The sequence below is a fragment of the Cyprinus carpio genome, chromosome B17, assembly GCF_018340385.1.
Source record: "Cyprinus carpio isolate SPL01 chromosome B17, ASM1834038v1, whole genome shotgun sequence".
Taxonomy (NCBI): domain Eukaryota; kingdom Metazoa; phylum Chordata; class Actinopteri; order Cypriniformes; family Cyprinidae; genus Cyprinus; species Cyprinus carpio.
The window spans coordinates 3374896-3387530 of NC_056613.1; the positions used below are offsets into that span (position 1 = coordinate 3374896).

The 12635-nt window shown below is 37.3% G+C and overlaps 1 protein-coding gene across 1 annotated transcript; it reads left to right on the forward strand.

Moving 5' to 3' along the window:
- Positions 1-2957: 2957 nt before the first annotated feature.
- Positions 2958-7110, forward strand: LOC109086261 (tonsoku-like protein). The gene is made up of 5 exons (XM_042743047.1): positions 2958-3123; positions 3225-3400; positions 5284-5357; positions 5523-5600; positions 6533-7110. The coding sequence occupies exons 1-4, from the start codon at positions 3117-3119 to the stop codon at positions 5533-5535; spliced, it is 270 nt and encodes an 89-aa protein (XP_042598981.1). The 5' UTR covers positions 2958-3116; the 3' UTR covers positions 5536-5600; positions 6533-7110.
- The last annotated feature ends 5525 nt before the right edge of the window (positions 7111-12635 follow it).

A 12635-nucleotide genomic window follows, 5' to 3' on the forward strand; every position in this document is an offset into this window, starting at 1 on the left:
AGGATGTTCGTTTATGTCTAAGCGAGTGAATAATCTGTTTGTGCAGATGAGGATCTGGAGGGTTACGATAAGATGGTGACGGGCAGGAGGAAGACACAGAGGATGAGATCTCAGAGTCTCTGGTTTATGTTGTGCTTCATCCTCTTCTGGTGTTTGTTCATCTTGATTGTTCAGTGTTGTTTGTGCAGTGGAATCGATGCTCTCTATTTTTATAAAAGCTCCCGAACAAAAACCATTATTATATTTTGATGACATGCTACGCGGAGCTAAACTCTCGAGACGAGACTTATGACAAATAAAATATGTTACTAAATAAATACACAATTGTGATAGAGAATAAGAAGCTGACGTCTGATTTCTTCAAGTGGTTGCATTTACCATGTTTACTATGGTAACGTTAATGTTTAGTGTGCATTGTCTTTTACATCGCTTATAAATATTTCTGCCTTTTATGGTGATTATAATCCACATTGGATCGCGTTTTTTCAAACACTCGCTGCTGACTGAAAGTGAGTTTTGAGCTCAGCTTATTTTTAAAAGTTTTTAATGTTGCTGTTATAGCTGTTATCTTTCTGAAATGAATGACGCTGACACTCTCCAGACGCGAAGAAAATCCGCCTTTGTTCATAACCACTCCTCTAGCCCCAGCTGGCCCGCTTTGGCCCAAGGTTTTCGTCGGGTCAAAAAATCCGGGCCATTGGCCCCGAGGAAGCCCCGACGAGGCACGATCAAGCCCCGGAAGTGACAGTGGAAACGCGACTGGCCCTGGCACGCACTAGCATGCCCGCTTTAAGCCCGACAGTGGAAACGCGGTTACTGACAAAATTTTCATTTTGGGGTGGAGTATCCCTTTAACAGCATAGCCCAGGCTGCTTTTTTTAAACTTCTAAACAAAAGAGTGTCAAGCTCCAAACAGAAAAAAAAAATCTATTAAAGTAGTCTGATAGTGCTATATTATAGTAGCCTTCTGAAGCCATACAGTATCCTTGTGTGGTGAACAGGGTGAAAGTTGAAGTTGTTTTTTTATGGCGGCCACTATGCCCAGATTGAGGATTTTAGACATTATCAGCCAATCAGATCAGTGTAGAGGGGCTCAAAAAAGCATCAGACACGTTTGAAACTAAGAGTCAAGCTGCTTTCCAGGAAAGTGTACTTTCATTCTTCCAGTAATATAAGATCATCTATTAGGGACAGATGTTACAGAAGTTTTCATATCAGTTATTGGCCTTTATCAGAGTTTTTCTTAATTAATTTATTTATTATTTAATGAAATCAGTCGATAATAGATAGTTAAAAGCTCATGTTTAAGCTCTTCCCCCTATTTTTACATTAAGATTAACTTACCATCTTTAAAAACACTAATAATAACTTATAACTTGCATAAATGTAATTTATAGCAAATCGCAATATGAGTGTTTCATACTGTATATATATATATGTATATATATATATATATATATATATATATATATATATATATATATATGTATGTATATATATATATATATATATATATATATATATATATGTGTGTGTATGTGTATATATATGTATATATATATATGTGTGTATATATATATATATATATATATATATATATATATATATATATATATATATATATATATATATATATATATATATATATATATATATATATATATATATATATATATATATATAAATTGGTTTGATGATCTGAAACATTAAAGTGTGACAAAAAAAAATAAGATGCAAAAAAATAAGAAATCAGGAAGGGGGCCAACACTTTTTCACACCACTGTATAAATAGCTGAGTTTTAACAAGCATATCTTAGTTTTGATCTCGTTAACTGCACGTTCACCCCAACATGCATGAGTCACCCAGTGGTGTGGTCACTGAGATCTGCAGCTAATATAGACGTGTGAACAATGAATATCAGGTAATTAAGACTCTCTTGTCAGTATGTGATCAGGAGTTTTGCTCCTCTCTGAGAAGAAATGAACTGCTTCCCTTTTTTACTTCAGTGCTTTCACGAGGAAAGTCTATAAGAACAGATGTGAAATTCACACGTCATGAAATCAGATTACTGAGAACTTGTTGATCATCATCTTATGAAAAGAGTGCTGCATAATATACTTTGATAGCATGCATTGATTATATATATTATATATATTAATTTATATAAAAAATTATACAATTTATATAACCTGCTCTCTTGGCAGGTCTTCCAGCCAGTTCTATCAAACCTTTACAATTAATCCAGAACGAGGCAGCAAGATTAATTTTTAATGAGCTGAAAAGAATACACGTCACACCTCTGTTTTTCAATTTGCACTGGCTACCAATAGCTGCTCGGATAAAATTCAAGGCATTGATGTTTGCCTACAAAACCACCACTGGCTCTGCACCCCTTTACCTAAATTCATTACTTCAGACTTATATGCCCTTTAGAAGCTTACGTTCTGCAGGTGAACGTCGCTTGATTGTGCCATCCCAAAGAAGCACAAAGTCAGTTTTATGGACTTTTAAATTAAATGTTCCCTCCTGGTGGAATGACCTTTTATGGTCTTTTATATTAGATGTTTTCTTAGACATCTTCAAGAATCGGCTTAAAACACATCTATTCCATCTTTATTTGACCCTCTAACTTTAGCACTCACTATTCTAATTCTATTCTTAAAAAAAAAATCTAACTTGCTTTCTAATCTTTTTGTATTCTATTTGTTTTCTTTTCATTTATTATACAATTAACAAAAGCAAAAAAAGTCCTCTAACAATAGCTTGCTCTATTCTTTTTCTATTCTATCTCATTTCTTTTTATTTAATATATTATTTAAAAGCCCTTGCTACGTGTACTGCGTTAAGCTAACTGAGACTTATTATAGCACTTGCATATCATTGCCCTTTTGTTGTTTTTGATTGCTTCCATTGTCCTCATTTTTAATATTCACTTTTTTTCACTCTGTAGTGTCTAGAGGAGTTGACTTTAAGCATGAATCCTCTGGGTGATGGTTGAACGCAAGCATTAGCGAGTCTTCTGTCCGCATGTCCCCTGCTCTCCACTCTGTCCCTGCAAGCTTGTGGCCTCTCTGCATGCTTCCTGCAGTAACACTGTCTGCTCTTAGCCAACGCCATGGCCAGTAAGTGCACCATCTGATGCATCTGATCTGACGTGACCTCTGTTTGACAACCGAATGAAATCATGCTGTTTCTGTACTGTCTGTTATTTATGCTCTCACAGGCACTGGAAATATGCGGTCAGTGTGCCTCTCCCATAATACACTGTGCTCCACTGGTTTTGAGCTTGTGTTGAAGACGTTACCGATGCACTGTCTCACGCACCTTCAGCTCTCTGCAGTCTGTAGAGGTCCATCTGACCAGCCTGCCATGGAGATCCTCACTAAACTCCTGACACAAGTACACTTACTTCCCTCTAGTCCAGTTTAGACTTGCCAAACTTGAAAAGGAATTATCTATCAGTGTTTTTAAAATGTCAGTACATGACTGAACTTTTTTTGTTTAATGCAACCTCTGCGCCTACCTGTCAGTCAGTTCCCCTTTCCAAATAATAAAAACAAGAATGTGTGCTTAAGATGTTTATTGTGGGCTTGTGGGCTGTTTTTTGGAATTAAACTCCAGCCTTGAAGCCATTTAATCTCTGTTTTAAACCTACATCGTTCAACTGCTATGTACAGGTGCTGGTCATATAATTAGAATATCATCAAAAAGTTGATTTATTTCACTAATTCCATTCAAAACTGAAACTTGTATATTATATTCATTCATTACACACGGACTGATATATTTCAAATGTTTATTTCTTTTAATTTTGATGATTATAACTGATAACTAAGGAAAATCCCAAATTCAGTATCTCAGAAAATTAGAATATTGTGAAAAGGTTCAATATTGAAGACACCTGGTGACACACTCTAATTAGCTGATTAACTCTAAACACCTGCAAAGGCCTTTAAATGGTCTCTCAGTCTAGTTCTGTAGGCTACACATCATGGGGAAGACTGCTGACTTGACAGTTGTCCAAAAGACGACCATTGACCTCTTGCACAAGGAGGGCAAGACACAAAAGGTCATTCTGTGTCCAAGCACATTAATAGAGAGGTGAAGGGAAGGAAAAGATGTGGTAGAAAAATGTGTACAAGCAATAGGGATAACCGCACCCTGGAGAGGATTGTGAAACAAAACCCATTCAAAAATGTGGGGGAGATTCAGAAAGAGTGGACTGCAGCTGGAGTCAGTGCTTCAAGAACCGCTACGCACAGACGTATGCAAGACATGGGTTTCAGCTGTCACATTCCTTGTGTCAAGCCACTCTTGAACAACAGACAGCGTCAGAAGCGTCTAAAGAAAAAAAAAACTGGACTGCTGCTGAGTGGTCCAAAGTTATGTTCTCTGATGAAAGTAAATTTTGCATTTCCTTTAAAAATCAGGGTCCCAGAGTCTGGAGAAAGTGAGTTTTGGATTTCAATCCACGTTGCTTGAGGTCCAGTGTAAAGTTTCCACTGTCAGTGATGGTTTGGGGTGCCATGTCATCTGCTGGTGTTGGTCCACTGTGTTTTCTGAGGTCCAAGGTCAAAGCAGCCGTATACCAGGAAGTTTAAGAGCACTTCATGCTTCCTGCTGCTGACCAACTTTATGGAGATGCAGATTTCATTTTCCAACAGGACTTGGCACGTGCACACAGTGCCAAAGCTACCAGTACCTGGTTTAAGGACCATGGTATCCCTGTTCTTAATTGGCCAGCAAACTTGCCTGACCTTAACCCCATATAAAATCTATGGGGTATTGTGCAGAGGAAGATGCGATATGCCAGACCCGAGAATGCAGAAGAGCTGAAGGCCACTATCAGAGCAACCTGGGCTCTCATAACACCTGAGCAGTGCCACAGACTGATCGACTCCATGCCACGGCACATTGCTGCAGTAATTCAGGCAAAATGAGCCCCAACTAAGTATTGAGTGCTGTACATGCTCATACTTTTCATGTTCATACTTTTCAGTTGGTCAAGATTTCTAAAAATCCTTTCTTTGCATTGGTCTTAAGTAATATTCTAATTTTCTGAGATATTGAATTTGGGATTTTCCTTAGTTGTCAGTTATAATCATCAAAATTTAAAGAAATAAACATTTGAAATATATCAGTCTGTGTGTAATGAATGAATGAATATAATATACAAGTTTCACTTTTTGAATGGAATTAGTGAAATAAATCAACTTTTTGATGATATTCTAATTAAATGACCAGCACCTGTAAATAATATTGACTAAATGTTTGGGTTCCAGGGTGACTGTCCACTCACGCACTTAAACCTGGCTGGAAATGGCCTCACGGACCACAATGTCCTCTTGCTCGCTAGGTGAATCATTCAACTCTCATCTTACTGTACTGAAACAAGTTAATGCATCATTTATATGCTTATTTCAGTTTGCAGCTTATCATATATATTATAGATATATTTGGGTTATTTTACTTCCTGTTTGTCCCTCTCTTGTGTCTTTGGACTTGTCTGCTAACCCTTCAGTGACTTCAGTTGACCTTCAAAGTCTCCTTAATGCCCTCATGGAGGCCCAACGACCTTTGACCCATCTCAGTCTTCAAGGTATTTTCTTTTCCTCCAGTGATATTCAGGTTTAATCGCTTGCGTCTCGTCAGCTCTCATGCATTTCCTTTTGGATCCTGCCGGTGGTTTGGTTGTAGGCTGATAAGGGAAAGGTTGTAGGTTCAAATCCCTAAACGGTGATGAACTTAAGGGATATTTCACCCAAAAATGAAAATTGTCATTAATTACTCACCCTCATGTCGTTCCAAACTCTGAAAAAAAGTACTCAGAAGTACAAAAAGTATTCTCTGAGCTTTATAACATTACGGTCGAACCGCTGATGTCACATGGATTATTTTATTGATCTCCTTGCTACGTTTCTGAGCCTTGATCATGTAAGGATCCTTGCTGTCTGTGAGAGTCAGAGAGCTCTCGGAATACATCAAAAATATCTTTATTTGTGTTCCGAAGATGAACAAAGGTCGTAACGGGTTTGGAACGACATGAGGGTGAGTAATGACAGAATTTTCAATTTTGGGTGAACTATCCCTTTAAGCAAAGAGGTTTAAACTCAAAGGGAAGTTGATACTTTACCTGTAATAGTTTTACTGACAATTCAGACCTTGCTTTCTGAGCATCTAATCAAAAATGGGAGAAATTACTACTACGAGTATGATGTTATTCAGTTTTTGCTGCAAAAAGGCATATCATAAAGTAGATATTAGATATCAAATTAACTGGAAGTGATGACAAATTTCTGACACTTGTGGCACTTCAAGCTTATTTTTGTTATAACGTTGGATGTAGTCACATCATAATCTTGCAGCATCAGTATCTCACAGAAAAAGCTGTTTGAGAAGCTAATTTGTGCAATGTTTGAATTGCTGGATGTGTCACCAACCATCTAAACAAACTGATAATGATCGCTGTTGTTATGAATGTGACTTTTTACTGTGTCCTGTAATGTGAGTTCCTCTCGTTCTTCATGACAGGCTGTCAGGTGTCAGGACCTCTGGGTGATGTTTGTTTGGAAAGTCTGTCTGATCACATCAGAGACCTGTGTTTGTGCTCCCAGAGTCTGAATAAACTAGACCAGGGTGCGCTGCAGCAGAGCTGGAGATCAGAACCCATGCATGTGTTTTCTCGCAACTTCAAATGCATGCTGAGCATCACCGCAGCTTCACAGTAAACTCTTTCTGGCAGTAGCATTAGTCTAATGGACAAATTCTTGAAAACATTTGTCTGTAGCATGTGTGCTGTCATTATGTATTTTTTTATTGTAATTATTTGTATGGACACGTATATTTGTTTCTATTTGACTCAAACCCATTTTATTCTATTTAGTGCAATTTCTTTATTGCTGAATTTTTGCTAAATGTAAGAAATTATGAGTTTGAAATGGGCAAGGGATATTAATATGTGGTGTGGTGCTAATGGACCAAGAAATGGACCAATAAATATTAACTCAGGCATCCTCTGTTTGTAAAAGTATCTCCAAAAATTGGAAGAGCAAAAACATGTCACAAAACATGAGTTGCATGCATTTATTGTGCCGTAATTTAGAGAAAAAGAGAGTATACAGTATAAAAAAACTGTGGTATACAAAAGTGCAGTTATCACACCATTAGCTCTAGTGCACTTAATGTTAGCTCAGTTTTCCCAGCTAAAGCAAACACTCAAGGGCTTTTCACACTTGAAACCGTTAACTCTAGGTCAACAGGATCCTGGGTTTTCTTGCTTCACATCACACATTGCTCATAATGTACCAGGGGCTAACAATTAAAAGTGGTTATTCATATGCTGACGTTTCATACTGTACATTCCTGAACCCTGAGGTTTTTTTTTTTTTTTTTTGCATTTCGTAGGTACAGTGGACTAACAGATTATGACTTGTTTACATAATGGCTCTTGCGTCGCTCATCTTCATATTATATGTTGCCAACTATGCTGTTTCTTTTTTCTCTATATGGAGTTTTTGGACTGTAAAGGTAAGAAAGAAATGGTCTCTTTATCACTCAAATTTTAGCACATTTTCAGTCACCATTTCAGTCATTTTTTAAAAAAAAGAGCTTCACATGGCTCCAGGGGGTTAATAAAGGCCTTCTAAAGCGATCTGATGCATTTGTGTAATAAAAATACCCAATAATCTCTAGCTGCTAACTGTCACAAATATGGATATTTTTCTTACACAAATGCTGTACTTTGCATCAGAAGGCCTTTATTAACCCCCTGAAGCTGTGAGGAGCACTTTTTAGGATGGATGGATACACTTTTTTTTTTTTTTTTTTTTGCTTCAAAATCTTGACCAAAATTTTCTGGCATTATAAAGCTTTGAAAAGCCAGGAATTTTTTTATATATAACTCTGATTGTATTAGTCTGAAATAAGCAAGTCATAAACACCTAGAGTGGCTTGAGGGTGAGTAAATCATGGGGTAATTTTCATCTCTGGATGAACTCTCTTTTAGCGAAGTGTGAAAAGCCCTTAAGAAACAAACAAACTAAAAAGCCTTACGCATTTATTCAATATATCAAAGAAAGGATTCTTAAACTTTCAAAGGCCTTTAACAAATACCAACATGAACACAGATGGTCTTGGCATCATCAGTAGTTGAGAGTTCTTCGATCAGAGTGCCCATGTACTTGTTCACCAACATCCTACACAGGTACTTCAGGAAGCCGATTCCATCGCAGACCGTCCCCAGCATATTTTTAATGTCATCCTGTAGGAAAGTGACCAGCTGAGTTAACATTAAGCCATTAGCCTCATATGAACTTATTAACTGATAGAGTCATGTTACCAACCTTAGTTGAGCCCTTGGTGATCTCACTTTTCAGCTTCCCCATGGCCCACTTGCAAGCCCAGCACAATCCAGGGAGTTGTTCTGATGGCATCTCAACCTAACAAGATAACAGATACAGCATATTAGAGTCAATAGTTATGATATGACAGTTGGGTCACTATCAATAGGTGCGTTTACATGGACACTTTTTGCTTCCGTCGGAATTATTTAATTCTGATTGACGAATCCGAACGTAGTGTTTACATGAACGCTAAATAAAGTGATCGGGTTGGTATGCGCGTTTATATGTCACAAGCTTCTGATCGGATTTACTCTTTTGATATGCGCACACTGAATGAATATAGAGAGTTTCCAGCTGCTGTCGCATACTGTTTTAAAAACCACGTGATATTTATCTACTTCGGTTCCTAAGTAGGCGACGACAAGCATATGAACTATTGTAATGCTTAACGTTATTTAAAAAAAAAAAAAAAAGGTGTAAAAGTGCCCCTTCCCGCACCCAAAACTAGTCGTCTGTTGATGAGAGTCTTAAACAAGGACTGGTGGGACGTGGTCCTGTTCCACTTCACATACGCTGAGTGAAAGGGGAGTTGTATAATGACAGGACACTTATTTATTATGACACCTTATTCGCCTGGAAGAAAACCTCGTTCCACGCGTCATACTGTACGTCATAACGCTATTTCTATGTCACTTTTAAATTTAATAACTAAAGAAAAATTGTGATACACCCAACCATGTATTAAGAATCAGTCAAAGTAAATTTAGTATTTATAATATATATTATAATATACATAATGTATTTGTGCTCCTGTAGCTCAAGTAGTAGAACATTGCGTTACCAAGCGCAAGGTTGGGGGTTCGATTCCCCGGGAACACATGATAGGTAAAAATTGATAGCCTGAATGCACTGTAAGTCGCTTTGGATAAAAGCGTCTGCTAAATGCATTAATTTAATTTAATTTAATGAAAATGGGATGCGGAAATACGGGTTTAAAATGTTTAAAATTATTTTTGTATCAACTAATGGTGAAATGGTGTAATTTATGACATAGACATCCTTAAAGTTTATATTGTTCAGCATTTAATGGCAGTAGGATCAATGTAGATCATTGGGAATGACTAAATTAGATAAATTTGTGTACATGTTATTTGTTATTATCAAAGTTTACTGGAAAAATAATATAAATAAATTCAATCGTAAAAAGACAAGAAAATCTCTGTATTAAATATGTTTGTTTGAGCACTTATTATACTGATGCACAGTCTGGTGAAATAGTTCACTTTGCTTCTTTAAAAGTAAACACACAATAGGATTGTGATAAACAACACTGAGGACAACTTACAGAATCTTCTTTAAGTTCATTTCCAATAGATTTGGCTTTGTGCTTTTCCAAGTGAAGACCACAAACTGTAAGGAAAAATGTATGATATATATAAGACATACTAAGTACTAAATGTTCTGCAATATGCTGCATGAGTTCAGTTAAACAGTAAGAATGATATGTATAGTTCAGGTACATTCAAGTTGGTTTTCACATGACCAGCATTGCACATCACTGAACTTAAGCTGGTCCAAATCATTCTAAGCTGTGTTTTTCAATGAGGCACACAAAATATAGAGAAATTGTTTAATAAAAATAACTAACAACAACTGATCTGTGTTAATTTTACCTGAGGATATCAGCAGGGTGATCAGGATGATACTCCGCAGCATCTTGTTTGGCAAAAGAGTCTGATCACAGTGAGACTGAAAACTGTCGTTTGCTTGATTGTCTTTGGTGCCACTCCTTTTTAAAACACCTTTAAACCAGAAACCACATGAATTGTGGGGTGAGATGAGTAGCACAAACATGTCAAGATTGCATTACTTTTTTGTTTTTACACCTTCCTGTATGTGTGATGCTTATTTTTCAAAATTCTACAGTTATAGTACTTCGATTACATATACTATATCTAAATAGTACCATATGTCAGACTATAATGCTATTGCACAGAAATTGAATGTGCCATCATAAGAGAAGGTGCTTTCAAGAATGCAATTGTTCTACCATGGAACATGTATAATGCAATCTAATAACTGGCATTATACATTAAACAACTATGGTATGTATTGATGTATTTTGGAACAGTGTTGAAACTAAACTCTACAGGGCTTGTGGCCCTCCAGGAATTGACTTTTGCACCCATGCTTTAGTTATTTTGTATTTATACTCTCTTATTAGAGAGTAACAAAACCTGATATATAATGATATTTCTTGTTCTGGTCCAGATAGCTTATATCAATTTATTTTGATAAAATTAGTGATCCTGGAGCACAAAACCAGTCTTAAGCCACTGGGGTATATTTGTAGCAATAGCCAAAAATACATTGTATGGATCAAAATTATAGATTTTTATTTCATGCCAAAAATCATTAGGATATCCAATCCTATAATTCCTATAATCATTCCTTAATATAACATTTCCTACCGTAAATATATCAAAACTTAATTTTTGATTAATAATATGCATTGCTAAGGACTTCATTTGGACAACTTTAAAGGCAATTTTCTCAATATTTAGATGTTTTTTTGCTCCCTCAGATTCCAGATTTTCAAATTGTTGTATCTCAGCCAAATATTGTCCTATCCTAACAAACCATACATCAATGGATTATGGAATGGAAGCTTATTTATTCAGCTTTCAGATTATGTATATATCTCAATTTCAAAAAATTATTTATTATTATTATTATTAGTGTCCCTGGCAGCCTGACAAAGTTCTATGTTTCGCCATGAAAAAGGAAGTTTCTGTAACTCGGTCAAATAATGTCCGATCTGCCCCAAACTTCACACCTTTAATAACAGTTGTGTCCTGAACATGTCCATGCTGTTACGGACTCCTTATTAAATTTATTAAACTTATTAAAAAATGTCAGTAAGTGTTAAATAGGCTAGCAACATGCTAGAAACATGATAAAACATGCTAGCAACAATTAGTTAATTTGCTAAAGCATGCTATTAAAGGGGTCATATGATGTGATTTAAATTTTTCCTTTCTCTTTGGAGTGTTACAAGCTCTTGGTACATAAAGAAGATCTGTAAAGTTGCAAAGACTAAAGTCTCAAACCCAGAGAGATATTCTTAATAAAAGTTAAGAGTCAACGACGCCCTCCTAAAATGGCTGATTCTAATACGCTTCCACATGTCTTTGTAACGATGTGGGAACATTTGCATAACGCTGCCCAAATGTTCATGCAAAGAAAGAAGGCGTAACTTTTATTCTCGCTGTTGCCGCTGGTGCCATGCTGTGTAGAGGCTGTTTCATTGCGAAAGCGAAGCTACTTTGTTTGACCTTCCAAAAGAGGACACAACTAGAAATCAGTGGTTAAGTTGTATGTACAACACTGTTCTAGAAGTTCAACCCAAATATTTGTGTGTGTGCAACGCATTTTGCGGAGGATGAGGACTGTTTCCTGTGAGAGTAGCCTACAATGCCGGTGTCTGTTTCTATAAAGTGAGGCAATTCCAACTTTGCAAGGACATTCTGGCACTGCCCCAAGCTTAAAATTTTTGATAAGAGTTCTGTCCTGAACACATATATGGACCCTCTTCTCGCCTCGGCTGGAACGCCCCCAAAAACAGCTCGCCTTCACTCCTCACCTCTTTGAACACCTCTGAGAGACCTCTGAGTTTTTTTTTTCAGCAGGTCACGTCCTGCTGGTGCAGCGCGTGCCCGAATATTTTACCGCTGTGATAGCGGACCCAAATACTTTAAAAAGCAAAATTCCTCATCCTCTCGCAATCACTTACACGAACATAGACTCCCCGCTTTTTCAAGGTGAGCTCTTGTTCGAGAAAATAAAACTTCTCGCCTCCCGTTATATGACTTGGGCAGCCATTACGGGAATCTCGATATGGGTTTTGGAAACAATTCGACGACGCTACTCGCTGCAGTTCGATCGCAGGCCGCCCAGCTCCAGGGGCGTTGTTCAAACTTCTGTTCCGGACAACAAAGCTATTGTTCTCCGGCAGGAGGTGCAAGCACTGCTTGCAAAAGGCGCTGTGGAAATAGTGCCCCCAGCGAACAGTGAGTCAGACTTTTTCAGCCGCTATTTCCTCGTTCCAAAGAGAGACGGCGGGCTCAGACCCATTCTAGATCTCAGACATCTGAAGGTTCAAGTAAATTCTCGCACATATTTGCCCCGAGGATTGGTTTTTGACCGTGGATTTGAAAGATGCCCCCCGTCACAGACCGTTCTTGAGATTTGTGTTTGAGGGAGTGGCAGTATGCAGTCCTTCCGTTTGGACT